The sequence below is a fragment of the Salmo trutta genome, chromosome 16, assembly GCF_901001165.1.
Source record: "Salmo trutta chromosome 16, fSalTru1.1, whole genome shotgun sequence".
Lineage (NCBI taxonomy): Eukaryota > Metazoa > Chordata > Actinopteri > Salmoniformes > Salmonidae > Salmo > Salmo trutta.
The window spans coordinates 55089854-55117259 of NC_042972.1; the positions used below are offsets into that span (position 1 = coordinate 55089854).

The 27406-nt window shown below is 43.4% G+C and overlaps 1 protein-coding gene across 3 annotated transcripts in view; it reads right to left on the reverse strand.

Annotated features, from left to right (window-relative positions):
* Positions 1–7650: 7650 nt before the first annotated feature.
* Positions 7651–27406, reverse strand: part of arhgap40 (Rho GTPase activating protein 40) — a 34016-nt gene continuing 14260 nt past the window's right edge. For 2 of the 3 annotated variants that reach the window (XM_029695016.1, XM_029695014.1), the window contains exons 6-15: positions 20189–20354; positions 19948–20039; positions 19734–19811; positions 19389–19548; positions 15850–15932; positions 11819–12034; positions 11477–11620; positions 11111–11247; positions 10854–10909; positions 7651–8204 (exon numbers count right to left, since the gene is read on the reverse strand). In XM_029695016.1, coding sequence (XP_029550876.1) covers positions 8089–8204; positions 10854–10909; positions 11111–11247; positions 11477–11620; positions 11819–12034; positions 15850–15932; positions 19389–19548; positions 19734–19811; positions 19948–20039; positions 20189–20354 — 1248 coding nt within the window. In that variant the 3' untranslated portion in view covers positions 7651–8088. The remainder of the gene's footprint in view (positions 8205–10853; positions 10910–11110; positions 11248–11476; positions 11621–11818; positions 12035–15849; positions 15933–19388; positions 19549–19733; positions 19812–19947; positions 20040–20188; positions 20355–27406) is intronic. The other variant, XM_029695015.1, reaches the window with a different exon arrangement.

A 27406-nucleotide genomic window follows, 5' to 3' on the forward strand; every position in this document is an offset into this window, starting at 1 on the left:
CTGTGCTCGACTGTGCTGTCCAAACTTGTGGAACATAGATATCTATGATTGTTTCAGATTTGGTCTGGTCTGGACCAACCATATGTGGTGTTGTTTGGGGGAGGAGATCATTTCAATGATGGCCAGTGTGTAGAATAGTACACAAATATGTAAAAAAAAAAAAAAAAAGGATATTGCATAGTTCTACCTTTGTGTACCTATTCAGGATACATAATTCTGCATTTCTGTATAGTACAGATCAGGGACCCATGATGTAATTCCGTTACTGTAATGCCGTTACCGGGTGTAAATCCACTTCACCAACTGTAGTTCAATAACCAAAATAAAAAAAATGTCATAGCTGAAACCCCATTAATTTTGCAGACATCTTTGAATCTTAATTTCGTAGCAGATATTTAAAACCTCTTAAATATAACTACATGTAATCTAAAATGTAATCTAGGTATTCCCCCCAAAATATTATTTATCACGAGAGGACCATAAACAATAACTATCAATGCTGCATACTCCAAGAAAGGTTAAAATCTCACCTTTCAGTTACTTAAAAAAAATTAATTGCTGAGGTGTTGTCACTTTTGAGGTCACAAGCTCAAGTACACAGTACAAATATAATTGAAATATTTCCTATCATACAAAACTGTATGATTAAGGCTTGAAATGGCTTATATGCGTTTCTAAATTATAAAACCAATAACTATAATATTTCACCTTCCTTTTAACTGTAAAATATATATTTGTATGTTTAGTGTTAGAATGTTTTTGGCATATTTCCTAAAGGTCTCTCTTGATCAAAACATCTACCCCCACCAGTGTGAACGTCACACAGAGCTTAAGCTTGACTTCCTGAACTTGTTAGGAACTCACCTTTCATCTCATATCAATCTTGTCCATTAAGTTACTGGCTATAAATCAACCTCTGAATGTGCTAAATTATCCTGGTTCTGGGTAAAGTTCATGATGATGTTTACCTTAACAAAGGCCCCTGGACCAGTGGAAGCAAAATAGCCCCATAACATCAAAGATCCACCACCATATTTTACAGTAGGTATGGGGTTATTTTCTGTTCATGCATACTAATTTCGATGCCAAACCCACCACTGATGTGAGTGGCCATACAGTTATATTTTCATGTCATTCAACAAATGTAAACGCCTAGAGTTTGCTTATTCAGTAATGGTGTCCCTTCCATGGGATGGTTGAGCTAATGTAGGCTAATGCGATTAGCATGAGGTTGTAAGTAACAAGAACATTTTCCAGGACATAGACATATCTGATATTGGCAGAAAGCTTAAATTCTTGTTAATCTAACTGCACTGTCCAATTTACAGTAGCTATTACAGTGAAAGAATACCATGCTATTGTTTGAGGAGAGTGCACAATTTTGAACATGAAAAGTTATTAATAAATAAATTAGGCACATTTGGGCAGTCTTGATACAAAATGTTTAACAGAAATCCAATGGTTCATTGGATCAGTCTAAAACTTTGTGCATACACTGATGCCATCTAGTGGCCAAAATCTAAATTGCACCTGGGCTGGAATAATGCATTATGGCCTTTCTCTTGCATGGTTGTTTTTTTTGTTTTTTTCTTCGTATTATCTTTTACCAGATCTATTTTGTTATATTCTACTACATTCCTTTCACATTTCCATAAACTTCAAAGTGTTTCCTTTCAAATGGTACCAAGAATATGCATATCCTTGCTTCAGGGCCTGTAATGCATATCCTTGCTTCAGGGCCTGAGCTACAGGCAGTTAGATTTGGGTATGACATTTTAGGTGAAAATTGCAAAAAAAAAAGGGTCTAATCCTACTAACAGCATTGACACTTGGACTGGAACCAGTGCTTTGGTCAGATTACATGAAAATAGAGCTCCTAGGCCACGCAAACCAGTGGTGGGTTTGGCGTATAAATGAGAATGCATGAGCAGAAAAGAACCCCTTACCTACAGTACCGTAAAATATAATATGGTGGTGGACATTTTAGCCCAAAAACCTGGAGTGTCAAAGACTATAACCCCAAGCACACATCAAAATCCACAAAGAAATGGTTAATTGGCCACAAAAATCAACATTTTGCAATGGCCATCTCAGACTCCGCACTTGAAACCTATTATAAACCTGTGGTTTGAATGGAAGAGGGCAGTATACTTTATAAGCACAGACGAGGGATATCAAGGATCTGTAAGGATTCTGTATGGAGGAATGGTCTAAGATCCTACCCAATGTGTTCTCCAACTCATAAAACATTTTAGAAAAAGGCTCAGTGCCGTTATCCTCTCAAGGTGAGGTATTCAAAGGTATTAAAAACAGGGGTGTCAATCATTTTTACCCCTACCTTTTTAAGGAAAAAAAGATAACTTGTTAGACAAAATCTCTTTCTCTGAGAAATTGTATTAGTATAAAATGATACAATTTACCCCCTTTTTTGCATACAACATAGCTTAGTTTTTGAATTATTTATTTTATACAGTCCTAACTATCAAGAGTGTCAATACTTTCGGACCCCACAGTACACAACTACCACTGTAACCTACAGTAGGTTAAATTATTTTGTCAGCTGTACAACTGAGAGCATTGCGGTAGCATTTGATAGTAAGTAGATTATTACAAAGCAAAGTCCATCATTGAAGACATTCTCAAGACACATCGACTCAGGTTTTTACCGTAAAATAACTGTTTACATTTTTGTTCTTTTTCTTGTGCTACTTCTCATGTCGATCTCTTAGGTGCTTGTCACACAAGTGTTCATCATATAATTTGCATTACACTGTTTTAAGGGCTTGAATTACATTACGCCTCAAAGAAAGGACACAGAATTGGCCATTGAACAGTACAATATAGAGAGAACATGCATCAGTACTCCACATACAGTACATGTGACCCAGTTTATTGTTCAGTTGATTTTGTGTTTGTGTGTGTGTGCTCGTGTGTGTGTGTGTGTGTGTGTGCATGGAGTATGCAAGCGTGTACAGTATGTACACACACATTACATCCACACGTGTTCTGGCCTGGGCTGGGCTGTATCTAGGGTGTAAAGTGTCACTAGTTCCCCTGAGAATAACAGAGCTTTAAAGGTGACCTAGTTCCACTGATTAATGTCAGCAGAAGGCCTGCTCCATCAGTGCTTTGCTTTGTGTGTGTGTGTGTGTGTTCCATCAGCGCTTTGTACTGGGGCAATGAACTATGCCACGGACTCAGCCACAGCCCAATTGGGCTTGTGTAATGAAGCTCAAAACACACACACACACACACACACACAGCCCCCCCCACACACACACTAGCCTTCTCTTTATCAAACAGAAGTAGTGACTCCTCTGTGGCTTTGACTCTGTATAGAACAAGGACTTTCTGTGACTGAGATGAGATCTATACAGTTTGTTTGAGCGTGTGTGTGTTTGAGCATGTGTAAGCATTTTAAACTGTGTGTGGCGGTGCATAATGTCTGAGAAGAGTAGCATATACAGTGGGGTCCGAAGTTATTAACACCATGGATAAAGATGAGTAAAAATGAATAATTCAAATACTGAGCTATTTTGGATGCAAAAAAAAGGGGAAATTATATTATTTTATACTAAACAATTGCTCAGAGAAAAAGGTAGGGGGTAAAAATGATTGACACCCCTGTTTTCAATACCGTTCAATACCTCACCTTGCAAGGATAATGGCACTGAGCCTTTTTCTTAAATGTTTTATGAGATTGGAGCACACGTTGGGAGGGATCTTAGACCATTCCTTCTAACACAATCTTTCCAGATGCTTTATATCCTTCGTCTGCACTTATGGACTGCCCTCTTCAATTCAAACCAAAGGTTTTCAAAGGGTTTCAAGTGTGGAGACTGAGACGGCCATTGCAAAATGTTGCTTTTGTGGCAAATTAACCATTTCTTTGTGGATGTTGATGTGTAACTGTTATTGTCTTCCTGGATGATTCACTTCCGCCCAAATTATTTTCTGCTCATGCATTCTCATTTCGACGCCAAACCCACCACTGGTGTGCGTGGCCAAAGAGCTCTATTTTCATGTCATCTGACCAAAGCACCGGTTACAATCCAAGTGTGAATGCCGTTTAGAAAACTCCAGACGTTTACTTTCGTTGGATGACATGAAAATAAAGCTCACAAGCGGTGAGTTTGGCGTTCAAATGAAAATGCATAAACAGAAAATAATCCCATACAGTGTCTTCAGAAAGTATTCAACCCCCTTGACTTTTTCATAATTTTATTGTGTTACAGCCTGAATTGAGATTCATAGTTTGTCACTCAACACACAATAACTTATAATGTCAGTGGAATTAGGTTTTTAGAATATCATTTTCACAAATGAATAAAAAATGAAAAGCTGAAATGTCTTGAGTGAATAAGTATTCAACCCCTTTGTTATGGCAGGCCTAAATAAGTTCAGGACAAACTTGCTTAAAAATAAATCACATAAGTTGCATGGACTCAATCTGTGTGCATGATTTATGAATGACTACCTCATCTCTGTACCCCCCACATACAAATATTTGTAAGGTTCCTCAGTGAGTAGAGAATCTCCCCAGAAAGACCAGGGAGCAGGGCCGGATCCAGGCTTAAGCGACATAAACGGTTGCTTAGGGCCCCGGCCGCTGAGGGGGCCTCAACCAAAAAAGAATAAATATATATATTTTAGGAACTCAATCGGGGTCTAAACTTGCTGTTGAGAGTTAGAATAGTAGAATGCACAAGGTGTAAGTTCGATATTTGGTTGTGCATGAGCAGTTTTTCTCTTGTTTTATCAGTCACTGACAGTCGCTCAATTAGCCATGTCAGCTAACAATTTTTAGATTGGTAATAATCTTGCTTAGGGCCCCCAAAATACCTGGGAGGTTGTCCAATGCCTCGCAAATAAGGGCACCGATTGATAAATGGGTAAAAAAAAGAAAAAACACTGAATATTCCTTTGAGTATGGTGTTATTAATTAGGCTTTGGATGGTGTATCAATACACCCATTCACTACAAAGATACAAGCGTCCTTCCTAACTCAGTTGCCAGAGAGGAAGTAAACTGCTTTCATAATGAGGCCAATAGTAATTTTAAAACAACATTTTAAAACAGAGTTTAATGGCTGTGAAAGGAAAACATTTAGGATGGATTGACAACTTTTTAGTTACTCCACAATACTAACCTAAATTACAAAGTGAAAAGAAGGAATCCTGTACGAAACAAAAATATTACAAAACATGCATCCTGTTTGCAAAAAGGCACTAAAGTCACACTGCAAAAAATGTGGCAAAGAAATTAACATTTTGTCCTGAATACTGAGCATTATGTTTGGGTCAAATCCAAGACAACACATCACTGAGTACCACTCATATTTTCAAGCATTAGTGGTGGCTGCATCATGTTATGGGTATGCTTGTCATCGGCATGGACAAGATACATATTTTTTGGATAAAAATAAATTGAATAGGTACAGGTAAAACTTGGTTCAGTCTGCTTTCCAATAGACACTGGGAGACGAATGACAAGGCCAAATCTACAGTTTGGTTGCTTACCAAGATGACATTGAATGTTCCTGAGTGGCCGTGCTTCAGTTTGGAATTAAATTTGCTTGAAAATCTATGGCTAGACATGAACATGGTTATCTGGCAATGATCAACAACCAACTTGACAGAGGTTGAATCATTTTTTTAAGAATGATGGGCAAATGTTGTACAATCCAGGTGTGCATAGCTCTTACACATGTGTAATTACCCAAAAAGACTCACATCTGTAATTGCTGCTAAAGGTGTTTCTAACTCAGGGGGTTGAATAATTATCTAATGAAGACATATTAGTTTTATTTTTCATAGATTTAAAAAAGAATGTTAGAATTTTTCTTACACTTTGACGTTAGAGTATTTTGTGTAGATTATATAAAAAAAAATGAAATACATTTTAATTCCACTTTGTAACTCAACAAAATGTGGAAAAATCAAGGGGGTTGAATACTTTCCGAAGGCACTGTACCTACTGTAAAATATGGTGGGGGATCTTTGATGTTATGGGGTTATTTGCTTCCACTGGTCCTAAGGCCCTTGTTCAGGTCAACGTAATCATAGACTTTACCCAATACCAGGACATTTTAGCCCAAACTTGGTTGCCTCTGCTAGGAGGCTGAAACTTGGCCGGAAGTGGATCGTCCAGCAAGAGAATAACCTCAAGCACACATCAAAATCCACAAATAAATGGTTATAATATTATTTGTTACTCAAAATCTCGTTCTCTGAACAATTCTATTACTATAAAATAATATAATTTCCCAATTTTTTCAGTATACAATACAGCTCAGTATTTGAATTATTTATTTTATACAGTCAATTTTGCTCATCTTTATCAAGGGTGACAATAATTTCAGACCCCACTGTAAATTCATGGTAGGTTGTCATGTTGTGGAAGATAATGTACATGGTGGTCACAGGAGGTTGGTGGCACCTTAGGACAGGCTCGTGGTAATGGCTGGATAGGAATAAATGGAATGGTATCAAATACATCAAACACATATGTTCCATTTGTTTGATACCATTCCATTAGCTCCATTCCAGCTATTACTATGAGTCGTCCTTCCCTCAACAGCCTCCACTGATGGTGGTGCATACTGTTTCTAACATCTGAGCATCATCAAAATGTGTAAACACTATTAATAGATTTCATATACAGTACCAGTCAAAAGTTTGGACACCTACTCATTCAAGGGTTTTTCTTTATTTTTACTATTTTCTACATTGTAGAATAATAGTGAAGACATCAGAACTATGAAATAACACATATGGAATCATGTAGTAACCAAAAAAGTGTTAAACAAATACAAATATATTTCATATTTGAGATTCTTCAAAGTAGCCACCCTTTGCCTTGATGACAGCTTTGCACACTTTTGGCATTCTCTCAACCATTTTCACCTGGAATGCTTTTCCAACAGTCTTTGAAGAATCTCAAATACAAAACATATTTTGATTTGTTTAACACTTGAGTCGGTGTGTCCAAACTTTTGACTGGAACTGTATGAAATGTATTTTAAAGAGGAACGGATGACAAATTGGTAATAGAAATAGAAAAAGCGGGATGCGGAGGTGCATCAAAATACAACTCATCAACAAAGGTACTGTATAAGAGCAAGAACACTGTAAAATCCCCCCCAAAAACTGGATGAGCTCACATGACTTATGTTGCTAACTATTTTAGCAACAAACATACCTATTCATTTCAAAGGACAACATTCATGACTACATACACCTACATACAGATAGACACATCCAATCAATTATAAATAGTCAATCAATCCATCGCCAGATTCAATACTTAAAATCCTTCATTCATCAAAAACAAACATGAGAAAACAGAAACGAAGTCCAGCTTCACTCTCTGTTATTAAACAACAGTTCCCTTTAGAGGTCCAGTAGTAATGTCTTAAAGGCTGACCTTTGATCCCTTAAAGAGAAGAAGGATCTCTCTCCTCTGATCTGATTAGGGCTCTTATTGAGAGTCTACGTGGACAGGGCCCAAAGGCCCCAGAAAGAACAGAGCCAAAGTCATACACAAGGGACAGGACATGGGGCTATCAGCTCATTAGAGTCTTTGACTGTCCCCCTGTGAAAGAGACAAAAAAGGAAAACAGATATACTGTACATGTTCCACTCCCATTCCTTTTGTGATCAAATGTCTGAGTAGAAGGAATGGAGAGCTAGAAAAAAGAAAGAGAGAGTGAGAGAGAGGGAGTGAGAGAGACTCTGTGGCTGCTGTTGTAGGCAGCGGTGCATCAGATCCCCATCTGGGTTCCTGCGGATGCTGGGAGGTGATTGGCTGAGAGCTGACAAGCCAAGAAGCAGCCTCAGCCTCTCTTCCATCTGAAGGTGCGGAGGTGGAGTGTTTTTGAGCAGTAGCTCTCCCTCTCTGTCTCTCTCTGCTTTGCTCCTCCTAGTCTGGTCTTCCCTGCATTGAGCAGAGGAAAGGGGGAGAGAGGGCTCAGTCTTGAGGTGGTTTGTTTTTTAACAGCAGCAGCAGCTTTCTCCTCCTGGTCTCCCTCCTCCTCTGGCTGGCTCTTGATGATACCTACTGGTCTCTCCCTTCGCCTGCGGCTGTCTCTTATTGGTGCAGCCCCCTGGTGGTGACCAGTGGTTTCAGTTTGATGACCCACTCCCCACTGGGGTTGGTGTTGTACAGGTCCAGGAGATGGGTCTCTGGGTCTAGGCAGTGTTCACCTATAGGACAGAACAGAACAACACAAGGCTGATTCAAAACTGAGGGACAGATTTTGTAATTTAACAATCAAACAGGCAAAGCATCAATACAGGACTAAGATCGAATCGTACTACACCGGCTCTGACACTCGTCGGATGTGGCAGGGCTTGCAAACTATTACAGACTACAAAGGGATGCACAACCGAGAGCTGCCCAGTGACGCGAGCCTACCAGACTATCTAAATAACTTCTATGATCGCTTCGAGGCAAGTAACACTGAAACATGCATGAGAGCATCAGCTGTTCCGGACAACTGTGTGATCACGCCCTCCGCAGCCGATGTGAGTAAGACCTTTAAACAGGTCAACATTCACAAGGCTGCAGGGCAGACGTATTACCAGGACATGTAGTCCAAGCATGCGCTGACCAACTGGCAAGTGTCTTCACTGACATTTTCAAGCTCTCCCAGTCTGAGTCTGTAATACCAACACATTTCCAGCAGACCACCATAGTCCCTGTGCCCAAGAACACTAAGGTAACCTGCCTAAATGACTACCGACCCGTAGCACTCATGTCTGTAGCCATTAAATGCTGGTCATGGCTCATATCAACACCATTATCCCAGAAACCCTAGACCCACTCCAATTTGCATACCGCACCAACAGATCCACAGATTATTATGCAATTTCTATTGCACTCCACACTGCCCTTTCACACCTGGACAAAAGGAACACCTATGTGAGAATGCTGTTCATTGACTACAGCTCAGCGTTTCAACACAAAACTCAAAACTCATCACTAAGCTAAGGACCCTGGGACTAAACACCTCCCTCTACAACTGGATCATAGACTTCCTGACAGGCCACCCCCAGGTGGTAAGGGTAGGTAACAACACATCCGCCACACTGATCCTCAACACAGGGGGCCCTTCATGGGTGCGTGCTCAGTCCCCTCCTGTACTCCCTGTTCACTCATGACTGCACGGCCAGGCACGACTCCAACACCATCATTAAATTTGCCGACGACACAACAGTGGTAGGCCTGATCACAGACAACAATGAGACAGCCTATAGGTAGGAGGTCAGAGACCTGACCGTGTGGTGCAAGGACAACAACCTCTCCCTCAACGTGATCAAGACAAAGGAGATGATTGTGGACTACAGGAAAAAGAGGACATTCTCATCGATGGGGCTGCAGTGGAGCAGGTTGAGAGCTTCAAGTTCCTTGGCGTCCACATCACCAACAACTAACATGGTCCAAGCACACCAAGACAGTCGTGAAGAGGGCACGACAAAACCTATTATCAGGAGACTGAAAAGATTTGGCATGGGTCCTCAGATCCTCAAAAGGATTTAAGGCTGCACCATCGAGAGCATCCTGACGGGTTGCATCACTGCCTGGTATGGCAACTGCTCGGCCTCCGACCACAAGGCACTACAGAGGATAGTGCGTACGGCCCAGTACATCACTGGGGCCAAGCTTCCTTCCATCCATGACCTCTATACCAGGTGGTGTCAGAGAAAGGCCCTAAAAATGTTCAAAGACTCCAGCCACCCAAGTCATAGACTGTTCTCTCTGCTACTGCACGGCAAGTGGTACTGGAGCGCCAAGTCTAGGTCCAAGAGGCTCCTAAATAGCTTCTACCCCCAAGCCATAAGACTCCTGAACAGTTAATCAAATGGCTACTCAGACTATTTGCACTGCCCCCCCCCCCCCGCAATGCTGCTGCTACTCTCTGTTATTATCTGTGCATAGTCACTTTAATAACTCTACCTACATGTACATACTACTTCGATTACCTCGACACCGGTGCCTCCGCACATTGACTCTGTACCGGTACCCCCTGTATATAGCCTCCACATTGACTCTGTACCGGTACCCCCTGTATATAGCCCTGCTATTGTTATTTACTGCTGCTCTTTAATCATACGTTATTCTTTCTTACTTTTTTTTGGGTATTTTCTTAAAACTGCATTGTTGGTTAAGGGCTTGTAAGTAAGCATTTCACTGTAAGGTCTACACGTGTTGTATTCGGCGCATGTGACAGGTTACTGTCATTGAGCTAAAATGTCTTCTGCGAGAGAGATGCTGAAAACAGTTTGAAACAGTGTTTTCTGCTTTACTGACCAAGCAGGTGCCAATTTTGCCCCTGGTGCAATCATGTGAATGGTTAAGTTCCGTGAATGCACGTACAAAGGAAGTAGTGTGTATGAGTGGTTGGGTCTGTGAGAGCACAGTATCACATAGTAGATACATGTGTAAGAATTTGTCTGCTCCGATAACTGCAGATGCACACAGATGGCTCGCTCTCCCCCCACCTGCTCCCCCCTCTCTCGGTCTCTCCCCCTCTCTATGCCCCTTCTCTGTATCCAGTTCATTGCGTAAGACCTGGCCAGCGCAATCGGTTCAATGAGCAGAAAGACATGCAAATGTCAGAGTCACTCATGTAATTTTCCAATGTGGCTCTCAGCCTGAGAAGATAGCAAACCTGGATTCAATGCTATTTTAAATCATGTATTTAGCTGTGCTTGATTGAGCTTGCCTGTTGAAATTGAACCAATAGAAAGAAAGCAAACACTCAAAGTATTTGATAGAATTCAAATAGTATTTGAAGCCAGGTCTGGTAAATAGTCTCACTACGGAGCAAAGGCTTGTGTTGTGGTACCTACCGATATTTCCTCCCACTTCATAGATGGCACAGTCCGGGTGGGATACCGAACCGTTCCTATGATAAAGAACAAACAGATGCAATTGATTCTGTTAAACACCTTCAAAACTTCCACATTCTTCATTTTTACCCAGTGAGTAGGCAATGCAGTATTTCTGAAGCATTAGTTTTCTAAAATTGTGTGTTGGTCTATAGGGCTTTAAACTAAATACATTTGATTGATTGATTGATTGATTGATTGATTGTAGTGTACTGTACCTCTTGGTGTTGTTGGAGCTGCAGAGGTCCCTGTGGAACTGAGCCAGCAGGTCTGACGCCCTAGAGCTGATGTTAACCTGCACCTCCATGGTGCTGCTCATCAGATCTCCCACCTGGATCTTCACTGTACGACACGGCTGGTGGGGGGAGATGAGGGAGGGGAAAATAATCCAATCTTTCTGACATTTTACATTTGCATCATTTAGCAGTCATCCAGAGCGACATGCAGTCTTCTGCTTATTTTATTCACATCCTTTATATGGGTGACCTTCGTTGAGATTAAAAATCTTTACAAGTGACAAGGGCCCAGGGTCTTCTTCTCCCAACCAACTCCACAATTAACATCCTGGCCAGTTGAGAGCCTACCTCTGATGAGTTCTTGTCAGGTTTGTCCTTGCTGTCCTGGTGTATTTTCCTCAGCAGGTTCTTGATGCGTCGGTCGTAGAACTGGTACCTCCGGTTACGGTTCTCATTCAGTTTTCGCACCTGGCTCATCAGGAAGTTAGGGATCTATAAGGGAGAAGCAATTTCATGAATTCACCCGGTTCAGGTGTTGGACGGCATTTTCTTTACAGTAAGTGTGAGTTGCGTAACGTGAATCTACCACCCATCCTAGATGCTAAGGAGGAAGAAGATTACAACGATACATGAATGTTGTATTGTGTTTTGTTAGATGTTGGTGGTAGAGCCTGGAGGTCTTTAACTTACGGTCCAGAGCAAGTCCTGGTAGCGTATGAGGAGCCTCATGATGTCAGCAGCCTTCTCGGCCTGTCCCTTCTCCACCCCTGGCCCCCCGTCAGTGAGGCGGGAGGGCACGGCTTTGTGGAGGAACAGGTTAGGGGCCATGATGGTGGACACGGCCCACAGGTTCATACGGTTCCTCCTCTCTCTGGACACCACCTTACTCAGAAACTCCAACAGAGCCTGTCAACGTTGATATTTTGTCATTGTTGAGATTGATGTGGTTGGTTTGAATGGTGATAACCATGGGGAGATGTTTTTTTTCTCTGACATACACTGGATATTCCCTTCTGGGGAGCAATATAATTCTAATAAAAAAAACAATGTTCACACATTTTTTAAACCATCAACGCAGGAGCTTAACAAACGTTTATACTTTAAACTGGATTAGATACTTTGAGTCATCCATTAAATGTGTCAGCTAAAAGTGGCCTAGATATGTGAAGGTATATACAGTTGAAGTCGGAAGTTTACATACCCCTTAGCCAAATACATTTAAACTCAGTTTTTCACAATTCCTGATATTTAATCCTAGTAAAAATTCACTGTCTTAGGTCAGTTACGATCCCACTCTATTTTAAGAATGTGAAATGTCAGAATAATAGTTGAGAGAATGATTTATTTCAGCTTTTATTTCTTTCATCACATTCCCAGTGAGTCAGAAGTTTACATACACTCAAATAGTATTTGGTAGCATTGCCTTCAAATTGTTTAACTTGGGTCAAATATTTCGGGTAGCCTTCCACAAGCTTTGTACAATAAGTTGGGTGAATTTTGGCCCATTCCTCCTGACAGAGCTGGTGTAACTGAGTCAGGTTTGTAGGCCTCCTTGCTCGCACACACTTTCTCAGTTCTGCCCACACATTTTCTATAGGATTGAGGTCAGGGCTTTGTGATGGCCACTCCAATACCTTGACTTTGTTCGCCTTAAGCCATTTTGCCACAACTTTGGAAGTATGCTTGGGGTCATTGTCCATTTGGAAGACCCATTTGCGACCAAGCTTTAACTTCCTGACTGATGTCTTGAGATGTTGCTTCAATATGTCCACATAATTTTCCTACCTCATGATGTCGTCTATTTTGTGAAGTGCACCAGTCTCTCCTGCAGCAAATCACCCCTACAACATGATGCTGCCACCCCCATGCTTCACGGTTGGGACGGTGTTCTTTGGCTTGCAAGCCTCTCCCTTTTTCCTCCAAACATAACGGTGGTCATTATGGCCAAAACTTTCTATTTTTGTTTCATCAGACCAGAGGACATTTCTCCAAAAAGTACGATCTTTGTACTTTGCAGTTGCAAACCGTAGTCTGGCTTTTTTATGGCGGTTTTGGAGCAGTGGCTTCTTCCTTGCTGAGTGGCCTTTCAGGTTATGTCGATATAGGACTCATTTTACTGTGGATAGAGATACTTCTGTACCGGTTTCCTCCAGCATCTTCACAAGATCCTTTGCTGTTGTTCTGGGATTGATTTGCACTTTTCGCACCAAAGTACGTTCATCTCTAGGAGACAGAACGTGTCTCCTTCCTGAGTGGTATGGCGGCTGCGTGGTCCCATGTGGTTTATTCTTGAGTACTATTGTTTGTACAGATGAACGTGGTACCTTCAGGCATTTGGAAATTGCTCCCAAGGATGAACCAGACTTGTCGAGGTTACCATTTTTTTCTGAGGTCTTGGCTGATTTCGTTTGATTTTCCCATGATAAGCAAAGAGGCACTGAGTTTGAAGGTAGGCCTTGAAATACATCCACAGGTACACCTCCAATTGACTCAAATGATGTCAATTAGCCAATCAGAAGCTTCTAAAGCCATGACATCATTTTCTGGAATTTTCCAAGTTGTGTAAAGGCACAGTCGACTTAGTGTATGTAAACTTCTGACCCACTGGAATTGTGATTCAGTGAATGATAAGTGAAATAATCTGTCTGTAAACAATTGTTGGAAAGATTACTTGTGTCATGCACAAAGTAGATGTCCTAACTGAATGCCAAAACTACAGTTTGTTAACAAGAAATTTGTGGAGTGGTTGAAAAACGAGTTTTAATGACTCCAACCTAAGTGTATGTAAACTTCCGGTATATGTATGTATATATATATATATAAGCTAGATACAGAGTGCCCTCTCATGCCATACGTGGAGGAGTTAACGCACACTTACAGATTATATTATGTCAGCGAGACATGACATATCATTAATGCCCCTCCTACATTATGTTATGTACAGTGCTGTCAGAAAAGATTCATACCCATTGACTTATTCCACATTTTGTTTGTGTTTCAGCCGGAATTCCAAATTGATTAAATGTTGTTTTTTCTCACCCATCTATACACAATACCCCATAATGACAAAGTGAAAACATGTCTTTAGTAATTTATGCAAATTTATTGAAAATTAAATACAGAAATATCTAATTTACATAACTATTCACACCCCTGAGTCAATTGTTTGTAGAAGCACCTTTGGCAGTGATTACAGCTGTGAGTCTTTTTGGGTAAGTCTCTAAGAGCTTTCCACACCTGGATTGTGAAACATTTGCCAATTATTATTTTCAAAATTCTTCAAGCTCTGTCAAATTGGTTGTTGATCATTGCTAGACAACCATTTTCAAGTCTTGCCATAGATTTTCAAGTAGATTTAAGTCAAAACTGTAACTCGGCCACTCAGGAACTTTCCCTGTATTATTGGTAAGCAACTCCAGTGTAGATTTGGCCTTGTGTTTTAGGTTATTGTCCTGCTGAAAGGTGAATTCATCTCCCAGTGTCTGGTGGAAAGCAGACTGAACCAGATTTTTCTCTAGGAATTTGCTTTGCTCCATTCCATTTATTTTTCATCCTAAACAACTCCTGAGTTCTTAATGTTTACAAGCTTACCCATAACATGATGCAGCCACCACCATGCTTGAAAATATAGAGAGTTGTACTCAGTAAAGTGTTGTATTGGATTTGCCCTAAACATAACACTTTGTATTCGAGACAAAAAGTTAATTGCTTTGCCACATTTTTTGCAATATTACTTTAGTGCCTTATTGCAAACAGGATGCATGTTTTGGATTATGTTTTATTCTGTACAGTCTTCCTGCTTTTCACTCTGTCAATTAGTTTAGTATTGTGCAGTAACTACAATGTTGTTGATCCATCCTCAGTTTTCTCCTATCACAGCCATTAAACTCTGTAACTCTTCTAAAGTCACCATTGGCCTCATGTTGAAATCGCTGAGCGGTTTCCTTCCTCTCCGGCAACTGAGTTAGGATGGACACCTGTATCTTTGTAGTGACTGGGTGTATTGATCCACTATCCCAAGTGTAACTAAGAACTTCACCATGCTCAAAGGGATATTCAACGTCTGTTGAGGTGCCCTTCTTTGCAAGGCATTGGAAAACATCCCTGGTCTTTGTGGTTGAATCTGTGTTTGAAATTCAAAGCTCGAGTGAGGGACCTTACAGATAATTGTATGTGTGGGGTACAGAGATGAGGTAGTTCTGAAAAAATTATGTATGTGACTTGTTAAGCAAATGTTTACTCCTGAACCTATTTAGGCTTGCCATAACAAAAGGTGTGAATACTTATTGACTCAGGACATTTCAGCTTTTCAATTTTATTCATTTGTAAAAATTTCTAAAAACATAATTCCACTTTGGCATTATGGGGTATTGTGTGTAGGCCAGCGACAGAAAATATATATTTAATCCATTTTAAATTCAGTCTGTAACACATTTTTATTTTTTTTAAAGTCAACAGGTGTGAATACTTTCTGAAGGTGCTGTAAGGGTGAAAGTTTAAGATGTGCATGACATTTCAAGTGCATCGCTATAGACATTTGGCTACCTCACGGAATAACTTAAGCCTACTACCTACTAAACCCTTTAGTAGCCACTTCCAATTCAAATACATTCTCTGGTTGAGTGCATGCAATCACAGTCCCGAGCCAATGTATTTATTAGGAGTTGACTGTATGAACAAACCTCTATTGCTCTTCCTCAGTTTGAAATCCATCAACATACCTTTAGTGTGTTTCTGTTGGGTTCAGGCAGAAGAAGAACGAGAAGGTTCAGAACATGTAGCTTCTGTTTCAGCTCAGGGATGTCTGGATAGGAGAGGACAGAGAATTACTATCAGTATGCTATTTCTGTAGAGCAAACAGAGGATGAGGTGTGAATGAACTGAACAGACAGAAATGTATGTATAAAACAACACAGAAAACAATCAACAGAAAGGCAGAGTGTGAAGGAAGCATAATACTGTACATCTGAACTGTGGCCTGGCTGGTCTCGGGGTAATGACGCAGCTTCTGGCACACATGCAGTGTCAGCATAGGTTTGAATCTGACCTACTGCCCTTTGACACAGTCTCTCTCTCTCTATCTGTTCAATAAACTCAGAATATAATTTCATATACAGTTCCAGTCAAAAGTTAATTCAAACTTACTCATTCAAGGGTTTTTCTTTATTTTTTACTATTTTCTACATTGTAGAATAATAGTGAAGACATCAAAACCATGAAATAACACATATGGAATCATGTAGTAACCAAAAAAGTGCTAAACAAATCAAAATATATTTTAGATTCTTCAAGGTAGCCACCCTTTGCCTTGATGACAGCTTTGCACACTCTTGGCATTCTCTCAACCATCTTCACCTGGAATGCTCTTCTAACAGTCTTGAAGTAGTTCCCACATATGCTAAGCACTTGTTGGCTGCTTTTCCTTCACTCTGCGGTCCAACTCATCCCAAACCATCTCAATTGGGTTGTCAGGTGATTGTGGAGGCCAGGTCATCTGATGCAGCACTCCATCACTCTCCTTCTTGGTCAAATAGCCCTTACACAGCCTAGAGGTGTGTTGGGTAATAGTCCTGTTGAAAAACAAATGATAGTCCCACTAAGCGCAAACCAGATGGGATGGCGTATCACTGTAGAATGCTGTGGTAGCCATGCTGGTTAAGTGTGCCTTGAATTCTAGAAAAATCACAGACAATGTCACCAGCAAAGCACCCCCACACCTCCTCCGTGCTTCACAGTGGGAACCACACATGCAGAAATCATCTATTCACCTACTCTGCGTCTCACAAAGACATGGCGGTTGGAACCAAAAATCTCAAATTTGGACTCATCAGACCAAATACAGATTTGCACCGGTCTAATGTCCATTGCTCGTGTTTCTTGGCTTTGCAGCAATTCGACCATGAAGGCCTGATTCACGCAGTCTCCTCTGAACAGTTGATATTGAGATGTGTCTGTTACTTGAACTCTGTTACTGCAATCTGAGGTGCGGTTAACTCTAATGAACATATCCTCTGCAGCAGGTAACTCTTGGTCTTTCTTTCCTGTGACGGTCCTCATGAGAGCCAGTTTCATCATAGCGCTTGATGGTTTTTGCGACTGCACTTGAAGAAACTTTCCAAGTTCTTGAAATGTTCCACATGGACTGACCTTAATGTTTTAAAGTAATGATGGACTGTCGTTTCTCTTTGCTTATTTGAGCTGTTCTTGACATAATATGGACTTGGCCTTTAATCAAATAGGGCTATCTTCTGTATACCACCCTTACCTTGTCACAACACAACTGATTGGCTTAAACGCATTAAGAAGGAAAGAAATTCCACAAATTAACTTTTAACAAGGCACATCTGTTAATTTAAATGCATTCATGGTGCTGGTTGAGAGGATGCCAAGTGTGTGCAAAGCTGTCATCAAAGCAAAGGGTGGCTACTTTGAAGAATCTCAAATATAAAATATTTTTTGATTTGTTAACCCTCCTGTTGTGTTCGTTTCATGTTTAATTAATTCTGTGTTCCCAGTCCAAAATCACCGCCCCATTATAGCGATTATAAATCCATAATAATACATATATTATCACCTAATGTCGTGTTAGATCTTTTTATCAACTTAAGTTCTTGTGAACATTACAAGTTTTGAACTTCTATTTGCTATCTATGGCCTGTAGGCCTTATTGACCTGAGCTCATACAACTCATTTTTGAGTAAAAAAAAGCATAATGTATGGATTATTTTGACTATAACAAGTACTCAGATGAAACATACTGTATTGTGCTATTTATCACAGACTATTTTGTGTCAAAGTTTAACAAGGACTCTCTCCTCCTCACCATTGTCATGATCAAAGATATGATCAAGAGCCTCACGTACAATATATTGTTTGGTCATTGTGCTGCCACAGAATGAATTGTGAGCAAGGCCTCAAAAAAGCTTTATATACCAGAGCTGTGAGAAAAGTTCTATATATTATTGAAACAATGTTGAGATTGTTTGTGAGAATGCCAGCAGGTGTGGTTCCTGTGGGGGAAAGATTCTATTGGGGAAAGGTTCCTGTGGGGGTTGCCATGGAAGCCAAGAATTGGAGTGAGGTGTGTGTGTGTGCTCAAACACACATGCATGTGGGGGTCTGGGAGAGGAAGTGTGTCCATCTGATTAACGGGCATGTGCCTGAACTCAATTTTATACACTAATTGTAGTTTCACCCATTCATTTCTAATGACCAGTCATTTTTGACCGGGAACACCACAGGTGTTAAATAAATAAAGTTAAATAAAACACCCAAAATGTAATGAGAATCATCTAAATGTATTTTGTGTGTTCAGATGCCCTGTGTGGACAAAGTCATGGTTATGACAATCAGATTAAATGAACTACATTTTTCAGAGAGAAAATGTGTAAATCGGTCCAATTCGAACAGAACACAGCAGGAGGGTTAAACACTTTTTTGGTTACTACATGATTCCATATGTGTTATTTCATACAATGTAGAAAATAGTAAAAAATTAAGAAAAACCCTGGAATGAGCAGTTGTGTCTACACTTTTGACTGGTACTGTATATATATATATATATATATATATATATATATATATATATATATATATATATATATTATTCTTTTTAAATAAATAGATCTGAACTCTAATTTCCTCTCCTTTAGCTCAACAATGATCTGATCTGCAGATAAAGAGGTATCTAAAAATGATAAAGATTCACCTCACAAGCTAAAGGCCTAGCTAGTCATCATCAGTCAGGTCGTTATTTATTTTGGTAGTCTATCATTACATCATTTCTTTAATGACGTGAAATGGTACAGGAAGCAATTGCATTATTAGCACATTACATTAGAAGAGCTTCAAGGCTATTAAGTTGTTGATCTTCTCTTAGACCTTTAAGTACTAAGTACAAAAGAGATAAGCGTTTTTATATTCCGCTATCGATACAGTAATAAAGACTTAGGTAATTATGTTTCATGCTTAGATAGCTATGACCATGCACACTACGGGTTGGGTGACTGAGCATGCTGGGTTATATTCCGCTGTCGATACAGTAATGACACTCAGACACGTTGCCATGCTATATGCACGGTATGCAGGTCTGTGAAGGCCTGAGTAATCACAGGCTACATCATGATGATCGTGTTACTCTGACTAACTGATGACCGGTGAATCAGCACACGTCTTGGTGCACATGGAGATGATGCCGTGTATGAAATTCCTCGCGTGAGAGGAACAAGCTGGTGTATGGTTTGTTGTTGCTCTGGCTCACCCCTGACAGCGCTGAATGTGTTGAGGTGCTCTGTGGTGAGCAGTGGAGAAGGCAGCTCTCTAATAAACTTCTTCACTAACGCTGCAGCATCGTTAGGGCTGACCTCTTCCCAACTGAATCCTCCACTGTAGAAGTTCTGCTCCAGATCCTGCTGCAACTTCTAATAAAAACATGGGACAAAACAGACAAGATTCAGTAAACAATAGGTGTAGTTCTGTGTGCTATTTTCTCAGTCATATTCCTTCCTTCCATATGAATACTCAGAATATGCCATGGCCAAGAAAGGGACAGGAAGGATATGAATGATTGTGAAAAAAGTGTCTGTTCATTCTGAAATGATCTCACCTTGATTCTGGACTGAGAGCCTGGAACCCGCAGAATGCCTTCTGAGTCTACTCCTCTCTTCTCCAGAAAAGAGAGCAGCTGTAGAGGAGAGAGAGAAATAGAAATAAACCTAAGAACAACAGCAGTCATGCAGGTCATCATGCTCTTGCATATGTTTTCAATATACAGTAGATACTACAAATGGGATGATGTTAACTAGAGCTGTTTAGCTTACCGCCTGCAGGATGAGAGGAGTGGTGGCAGTGGGCTTGACTTTCTGATCATTCTCCAACAGCGTGGCCAGGGGAACCCCATACAGGGCGCTCTCTTTGAATGAGAGAGCGAGAGAAAGGTTAGCATTGCAATCCTATACAACTTTGCATTCTCCTAGGGCTTGACACATGCGTTTAGCAGCAGAGACAGGAGAGGCATGTGGTGTGCATGCGTTCATGTCATGTTACAGGGAGTTCACATACCTAGTATCTTCCTCTTGCAGGTTTTGTGTCTCTTCACGTCGAGCTCCAGTAGGTCGCAGAGCGCTGTCATTTCGATGAGGGCCAGCTGACGAACTTTCTTCATGTCCTGATTGGACAGGTCCTGGATACGAGTCACACCCAGACGACACTGAGGGCAGGTCATCCTCTGTATGTGTGTGTGTGGGGGGGATAGAGAATATAAGCAAGGGATCAGAAACAACAGTTTGTTGTCCTCTCTCTCTCTGTATGCAATGCCTATAACTCAAAGAATGAAAACAAAGATATTGTTGGCCTTGTGTGTTTACTTGTGTGTTTACTTAACGAGTTCCATTTAAATTGCTCCTTCTGTGTCTCACCACAGGTAATGCCTCGTAGGGTAGGAGTCTCAGGAAGATCCCCCTGGTGATTGATATATGCCATTACTGTGGTGTTGTCTGATCTGACCAGGATATGGGCTCCCGAGTGGCACAGTGGTCTAAGGCACTGCATCTCCGTGCTTGAGGCGTCACTACCGACACCCTGGTTCGAATCCAGGCTGTATCACAACCGGTGGTGATTGGGAGTCCCATAGGGCGGCGCATAATTGGCCCTGTGTCGTACGGGTTTGGCCGGTGTAGGCAGTCATTGTAAATAATCATTTGTTCTTAACTGACTTGATTAGTTGTCATGCCCTGACCAGGTGAACTCTTCTATTTTGGTCAGGGTGTGGCATTTCTATAGTTTATTTTCTATGTTTTTGGTATAGCCTTGCTTTGGGGCGTATTTCTATGTTGGGTTCTGTCGATTCCCAATCAGAGACAGCTGTCGCTAGTTGCCTCTGATTGGGGAATCCTATTTAAGTTCCTTTTCCCCCCACGATGTTTGTGGGTTGTTGTCTCTTTTTGTTGGAGCAGTAACGATACGTTTATTCTCTGTTTTGACCGTGTTATTTCAGTCTGTAATAAATAACATGTGTTCGCTCCCAGCTGCGCCTTGGTCCACTTCTTCCTTCCTGCACGACGATCGTTACAGAACACCCCACCGAACCAGGACCAAGCAGCGGGAGGATAAGGAGCGCGAGAGATGGGCTCGCGAGGGGAAGGAGTTCTGGACCTGGGAGGAGATCATGTCGGGGAAAGGACCCTGGCGGAAGGATTCCCAGGTCGAGGAGGTGATGCCAGCCGGTGGAAGGAGTCGCAGGCGGCGGTCGAGGAGGCCCGGAAGACACCCCCAAGACATTTTTTTGGGGGGGCTAATGGGGTGGTCCGGAAGGGCAGAGGAAGAGCCCAGACCACTGCTCTCGTGGGGGATAACGGCGAAGGAGGAGGCAGAGATGTGGCAGGTCCTGGAGGACCTGCGTAGGGACAGCGTGGAGGAAAAGCCTTGGGTGGCAGAGGTGCGCACGGGATCGCCAGTGCGCCTGCACAGCCCAGTGCGCTCTGTGCCAGCGCCCCACATTTGCCGGGCTAGGGGGAGTGTTCAGCGAGGACGTGTTGTGCCGGCTCAGCGCTCCTGGCCTCCGGTGCCCCTTCTCGGTCCGATGTATCCTGCGCCGAGGACGCGCACTGTGTCTCCAGTACGGCTGCACAGCCCAGTGCGTTCTGTGCCAGCGCTCCACACTTGCCAGGCTAAGGTGGGCGTTGAGCCAGAACGGGTGATGTCAGCTGTGCACTCCAGACCTCCAGTGCGCCTCCTCGGTCCAGGATATCCGGCGCTGCTTATGCGCACTGTGTCGCCGGTGTCTGGTCACGGTCCAGCACGTCCTGTGCCAGCACCTCGCCCTTGCCGGGCGAATGTGGTGCGTGTCCACAGTCCAGTCCGGCCCATCCCTGCTCCCCGCACCAGGTTAGTGGTGCGTGTCCCCAGTCCTGTCCGGCCCATCCCTGCTCCCCGCACCAAGTTAGTGGTGCGTGTCCACAGTCCTGTCCGGCCCATCCCTGCTCCCCGCACCAAGCCAGTGGTGCGTGTCCCCAGTCCTGTCCGGCCCATCCCTGCTCCCCGCACCAAGTTAGTGGTGCGTGTCCACAGTCCAGTCCGGCCCGTCCCTGCTCCCCGCACCAAGCCAGTGGTGCGTGTCCCCAGTGCAGTCCGGCCCGTCCCTGCTCCCCGCACCAGGTTAGTGGTGCGTGTCCCCAGTCCTGTCCGGCCCATTCCTGCTCCCCGCACCAAGCCAGTGGTGCGTGTCCCCAGTCCAGTCCGGCCCGTCCCTGCTCCCCGTACCAAGCCAGTGGTGCGTGTCCCCAGTCCAGTCCGGCCCGTCCCTGCTCCCCGCACCAGGTTAGTGGTGCATGTCCCCAGTCCTGTCCGGCCCATTCCTGCTCCCCGCACCAGGTTAGTGGTGCGTGTCCACAGTCCTGTCCGGCCCATCCCGGCTCCCCGCACCAAGCCGGTGGTGCGTATCCCCAGTCCAGTCCGGCCCGTCCCTGCTCCCCGCACCAGGTTGGTGGTGCGTGTCCCCGGTCCTGTCCGGCCCGTCCCTGTTCCCCGCACCAGGCCCACGGCGCGTGTCCACAGTCCGGCACGGCCTGTGTCCGGTCCACCGGTGACCAGTCCTGTTCCGGTCGGCGGCTCCGCTCCGGAGCCTGAGCATGCCGCTCCACCGTGGTCCAGTCCGGGCCAGAGGGGTAGGGCTAGGGTGGAGGCAGGGGGAGAAACACGCCCGGGGCCAGAGCCTCCACCGAGGGTGAGGCGCCCACCCGGGTCCCCCCCCTAATAGACTTTAGGTTGGTGCGCCGGGAGTACGCACCGTTGGAGGGGGGGTACTGTCACGCCCTGACCAGGTGAACTCTTCTATTTTGGTCAGGGTGTGGCATTTCTATAGTTTATTTTCTATGTTTTTGGTATAGCCTTGCTTTGGGGCGTATTTCTATGTTGGGTTCTGTCGATTCCCAATCAGAGACAGCTGTCGCTAGTTGCCTCTGATTGGGGAATCATATTTAAGTTCCTTTTCCCACCACGATGTTTGTGGGTTGTTGTCTCTTTTTGTTGGAGCAGAAACGATACGTTTATTCTCTGTTTTGACCGTGTTATTTCAGTCTGTAATAAATAACATGTGTTCGCTCCCAGCTGCGCCTTGGTCCAGTTCTTCCTTCCTGCACGACGATCGTTACATTAGTTAAATAAAGATCAAATAAAAATTCCTCTCCAAGTAGGGCAGGGGTGCCAGGTGAACTGTCCTGAGCTCCAGCACATTGATCTGCTTGCCACTCCATGGGGAGCTCCAGAGTCTGCTTGCTGCCATGCCTCTGAAGACTGCCCCCCAACCTGCTAGCAAGTCATTGGTGCACACTAGCTCCCTGTGGTGGACTCTGTTCATTGTTACTCCCTCTAACAGGTAGGAGTGAGAGTGCCATTTCAACAGAGTCCTCACACATGCATTTTTTGCTGACAATGTCTGTGTTGTCTCTGGTATAGATGGTGAGATTGGAACCATCGCTGGAGTGGCCTGATGTGAAGAAGGCCCAGCGGAATCAACAGAGAAGCCGACATGAGTAGGCCAAGTAACTCTAATACGGACACGGCTTGTCTTTGTAGGCCTGTATCTTCTCCAATCTCACCTGAGGTAGACGTGCTATCATAAGAGTTGAGTCGATCAACAGGTCTTCTCCCTGTTTAGGGTGAGGCACAGGTCTTGAATGAGCTTCAAGATTATCTTTGTGTCTGCTGTAGCTTGCTCTCTTGAGTGAGCACACACCAGCCAGTTGTCCAGGTAGTTCAGCACTAGAATGCCTTAGAACATGACTGAGTCCATGCACTTTGTGAACGGACGCGGCAACAGTGAGAGGCCGAACGGGAGGACATTAAATTCGTAAAACACTCCTTTGAAGGCAAACCGGAGGTACTTTCATTGATCTCGAAGAACAGAAATGTGAAGTACACATCCTTCAGGTCAAGCGTGGTGAACCATTGGCCGCTCTAGACTGCCTGATACCCGCGCTGGCGTGAGCATCTTAAACTTGAGCTCCTTTAAACATTTGTTCAGGACCAGGATCAGCCAACAGCTGTCATCCTTTTTTGGAACTATGAAATACGTGGAGTAGAACCCATTTAGCTGTTCTAGCGGCTCTACCTTTCTGATTGCATCCTTGCTCAGGAGCAAGGCTATCTCCAACCGGAGCGCATCCTACCTCACCCCATTTGCCACCGAGGTGACCCAGATGCCTCTGTAGGACGGTGGTCGGCATTGGAACTGGAGTTTGTATCCCCCCAGGACGAGACAGCCAAGGCAGATCGCGAGCACCTCAGGAGGAATTACAGGGCCCATCCTCCTTAGCCGTGTGCCGCTTCATGTAAGGTGGTCACGACGCCTGTGCTTGTGCTGTCGGGGTGCAAAATGCCGGTTCCCATTTTTCTACCCTCATACATAGTTTATCTAGCACCCATTTTCTTTGTCCCAATTCTATGATCTGGTCCATGAGATGGCATTGAGACAGGCTAGATGACGCTAGTTGTAACTGGACACAAGTAGCCCCCAAGCTAAAGCTCTCCCCTCTGTACCACTTTAGGTTCAAGCCAAGGCTGGGCAGGTAAAATTCAGTCGCCACCAAGCACTGTTCCCACACCATGCTTACAGCACTTTACCTCCAGAAATATAATGCTCTTTTTCCCCCTTGCCAAGGGGTACAGAGCCTTGTGATTTCTATAGGGAGTGACTCTCTATAAAAGCCGCCAGAGGGTGCAACCAGACCGGCTTAGGGGCCTGTCCACAGCTGCAGAGAGGATCAGGGCACAGCTCACATAGTGCCTGACCCTGCCCCCTCTCATGCAGATGACAGATTTTTCCCTTTCCCTTCTGATTTTCTAGAGTCCTATCCCCCAGGCAGTGACCAATCGTTTGTGCCCGCTGTTTACTGTTTGGTCCATCTGTCACTTACATGCATCAGAAATGTGACATCCGTAAGAAGGAGGGTGAAGCCTTGAACTTCTGTATACCCCGCAGACCCAGGCCCCATGGGAAAAAACTAAGAATTCAATTTCTTTGCTCCATTCTAGAGGTACTCTGCTTTCTACAGGACCTTTTGGACAATGGAATAGCCTTTTTTCATTATAAAGGTGTATTTGGCTGCCATCTCTCCCTGATCTGTTGTTTTATGAAGGTCAAGTGTCGCCTACGTCTAACACACAACAGCTGGTATCCATCCTGGTATCTTTCTGTTATGCTTGAGGCCATTTCACAGCCGCCGTTCGAGCCGCTGGAATGCGTGGAAATTTGATTTCTCTCGTTTAAATCCACATTACTATTAACCATTACAACCGGGTAGGAGAGCTGCACACATTGTCAGCCCACCACTCATGTCTGTGCTTTGCCCCAGGCTTATCCAAGGTTACATTACAACCTAACCTCGCTTTTGTGCCTAAAGTCAGTCGTGCTTATAATCGCCTCACTTTAGAGCTGTTGGCCTTTCATCTAACACACTTCTCCTCCATGGAGGTAAGAGCATTTACACCTCTTGTGTCCAGTGCATGCATTGCATATCTACAGTTGAAGTGGGAAGTTTACATAAACTTAGGTTGGTGTCATTAAAACTCGTTTTTCAACCACTCCACAAATTTCTTGACTTGATTTCAAGACCCCAGTAAAAACTGTAGATCTTCACAAGTCTGGTTCATCCTTGGGAGAAATTTCCAAACGCCCGAAGGTACCATGTTCATCTGTACAAACAATAGTATGCAAGTATAAACACCATGGGACTACGCAGCCGTCATACCGCTCAGGAAGGAGACGGGTTCTGTCTCCTAGAGATGAACGTACTTTGGTGTGAAAAGTGCAAATCAATCCCAGAACAACAGCAAAGGACTTTGTGAAGATTCTGGAGGAAACCTGTACAAAAGTATCGATATCCACAGTAAAACGAATCCTGTATCGCCATAACCTGAAAGGCCGCTCAGAAGGAAGAAGCCACTGCTCCAAAACCGCCATAAAAAAGCCAGACTACGGTTTGCAACTGCACATGGGGACAAAGATCGTACTTTTTGGAGAAATGTCCTCTGGTCTGATGAAACAAAAATAGAACTATTTGGCCATAATGACCATTGTTATTTTTGGAGGAAAAAGGGGGAGGCTTGCAAGCCGAAGAACACCATCCCAACCGTGAAGCACGGGGGTGGCAGCATCATGTTGTGGGGGTGATTTTCTGCAGGAGGGACTGGTGCACTTCACAAAATAGATGGCAACATGAGGATGGAAAATTATGTGGATATATTGAAGCAACATCTCAAGACATCAGTCAGGAAGTTAAAGCTTGGTCGCAAATGGGTCTTCCAAATGGACAATGACCCCAAATGGGTCTTCCAAATGGACAACTTTGGAAGCATACTTCCAAAGTTGTGGCAAAATGGCTGAAGGACAACAAAGTCAAGGTATTGGAGTGGCCATCACAAAGCCCTGACCTCATTCCTATGGAAAATGTGTGGGAAGAACTGAAAAAGCATATGCGAGCAAGGAGGCCTATAAACCTGACTCAGTTACACCAGCTCTGCCAGGAGGAATGGGCCAAAATTCACCCAACGTATTGTGGGAAGCTTGTGGAAGGCTACCCGAAATGTTTGACCCAAGTAAAACAATTTAAAGGCAATGCTACCAAATATTAATTGAGTGTATGTAAACTCCTGACCCAGTGGGAATGTGATGAAAGAAATAAAAGCTGAAATAAATCATTCTCTCAACTATTATTCTGACATTTCACATTCTTAAAATAAAGTAGTGATCCTAACTGACCTATGACAGGGAATTTTTACTAGGATTAAAATGATTAAATGTCAGGAATTGTGAAAAACTGAGTTTAAATGTATTTGACTAAGGTGTATGTAAACTTCCGACTTCCGACAGGACGAGAGCCCTACAAAAGAGCGATCAGCTCTGTCTCTTGGGCACCTCCCCACGCAGGGAGACCCATTTCTCACCGGCGTTTATCCAATTGGATAGTGGAGGCTATTATAGTGGCATAGAATAGCAAGGGTTTACCACCTCCGGAGATCCTGAGGGCTCACTCCACCAGAGGTATGGCTGCATCATGGGCATTGTTCAAAGGTGTCTCTGTTCAAAAGGTTTGTAATGACGCATGTTGGGGAACTTCATGAGGTTCTACCGACAACGTCACTGCGCCTTCGTTAACGCACATGGAGCTTAGTCTCGGAACTTCTGAGGGTTGATCCTGTCTAGACTTGGCTTCGGAGAGTATATGAGCTTTAAAGGAGTTGGTTATATCCCCATAGTGAGACAACGAACAAGTAATTCAA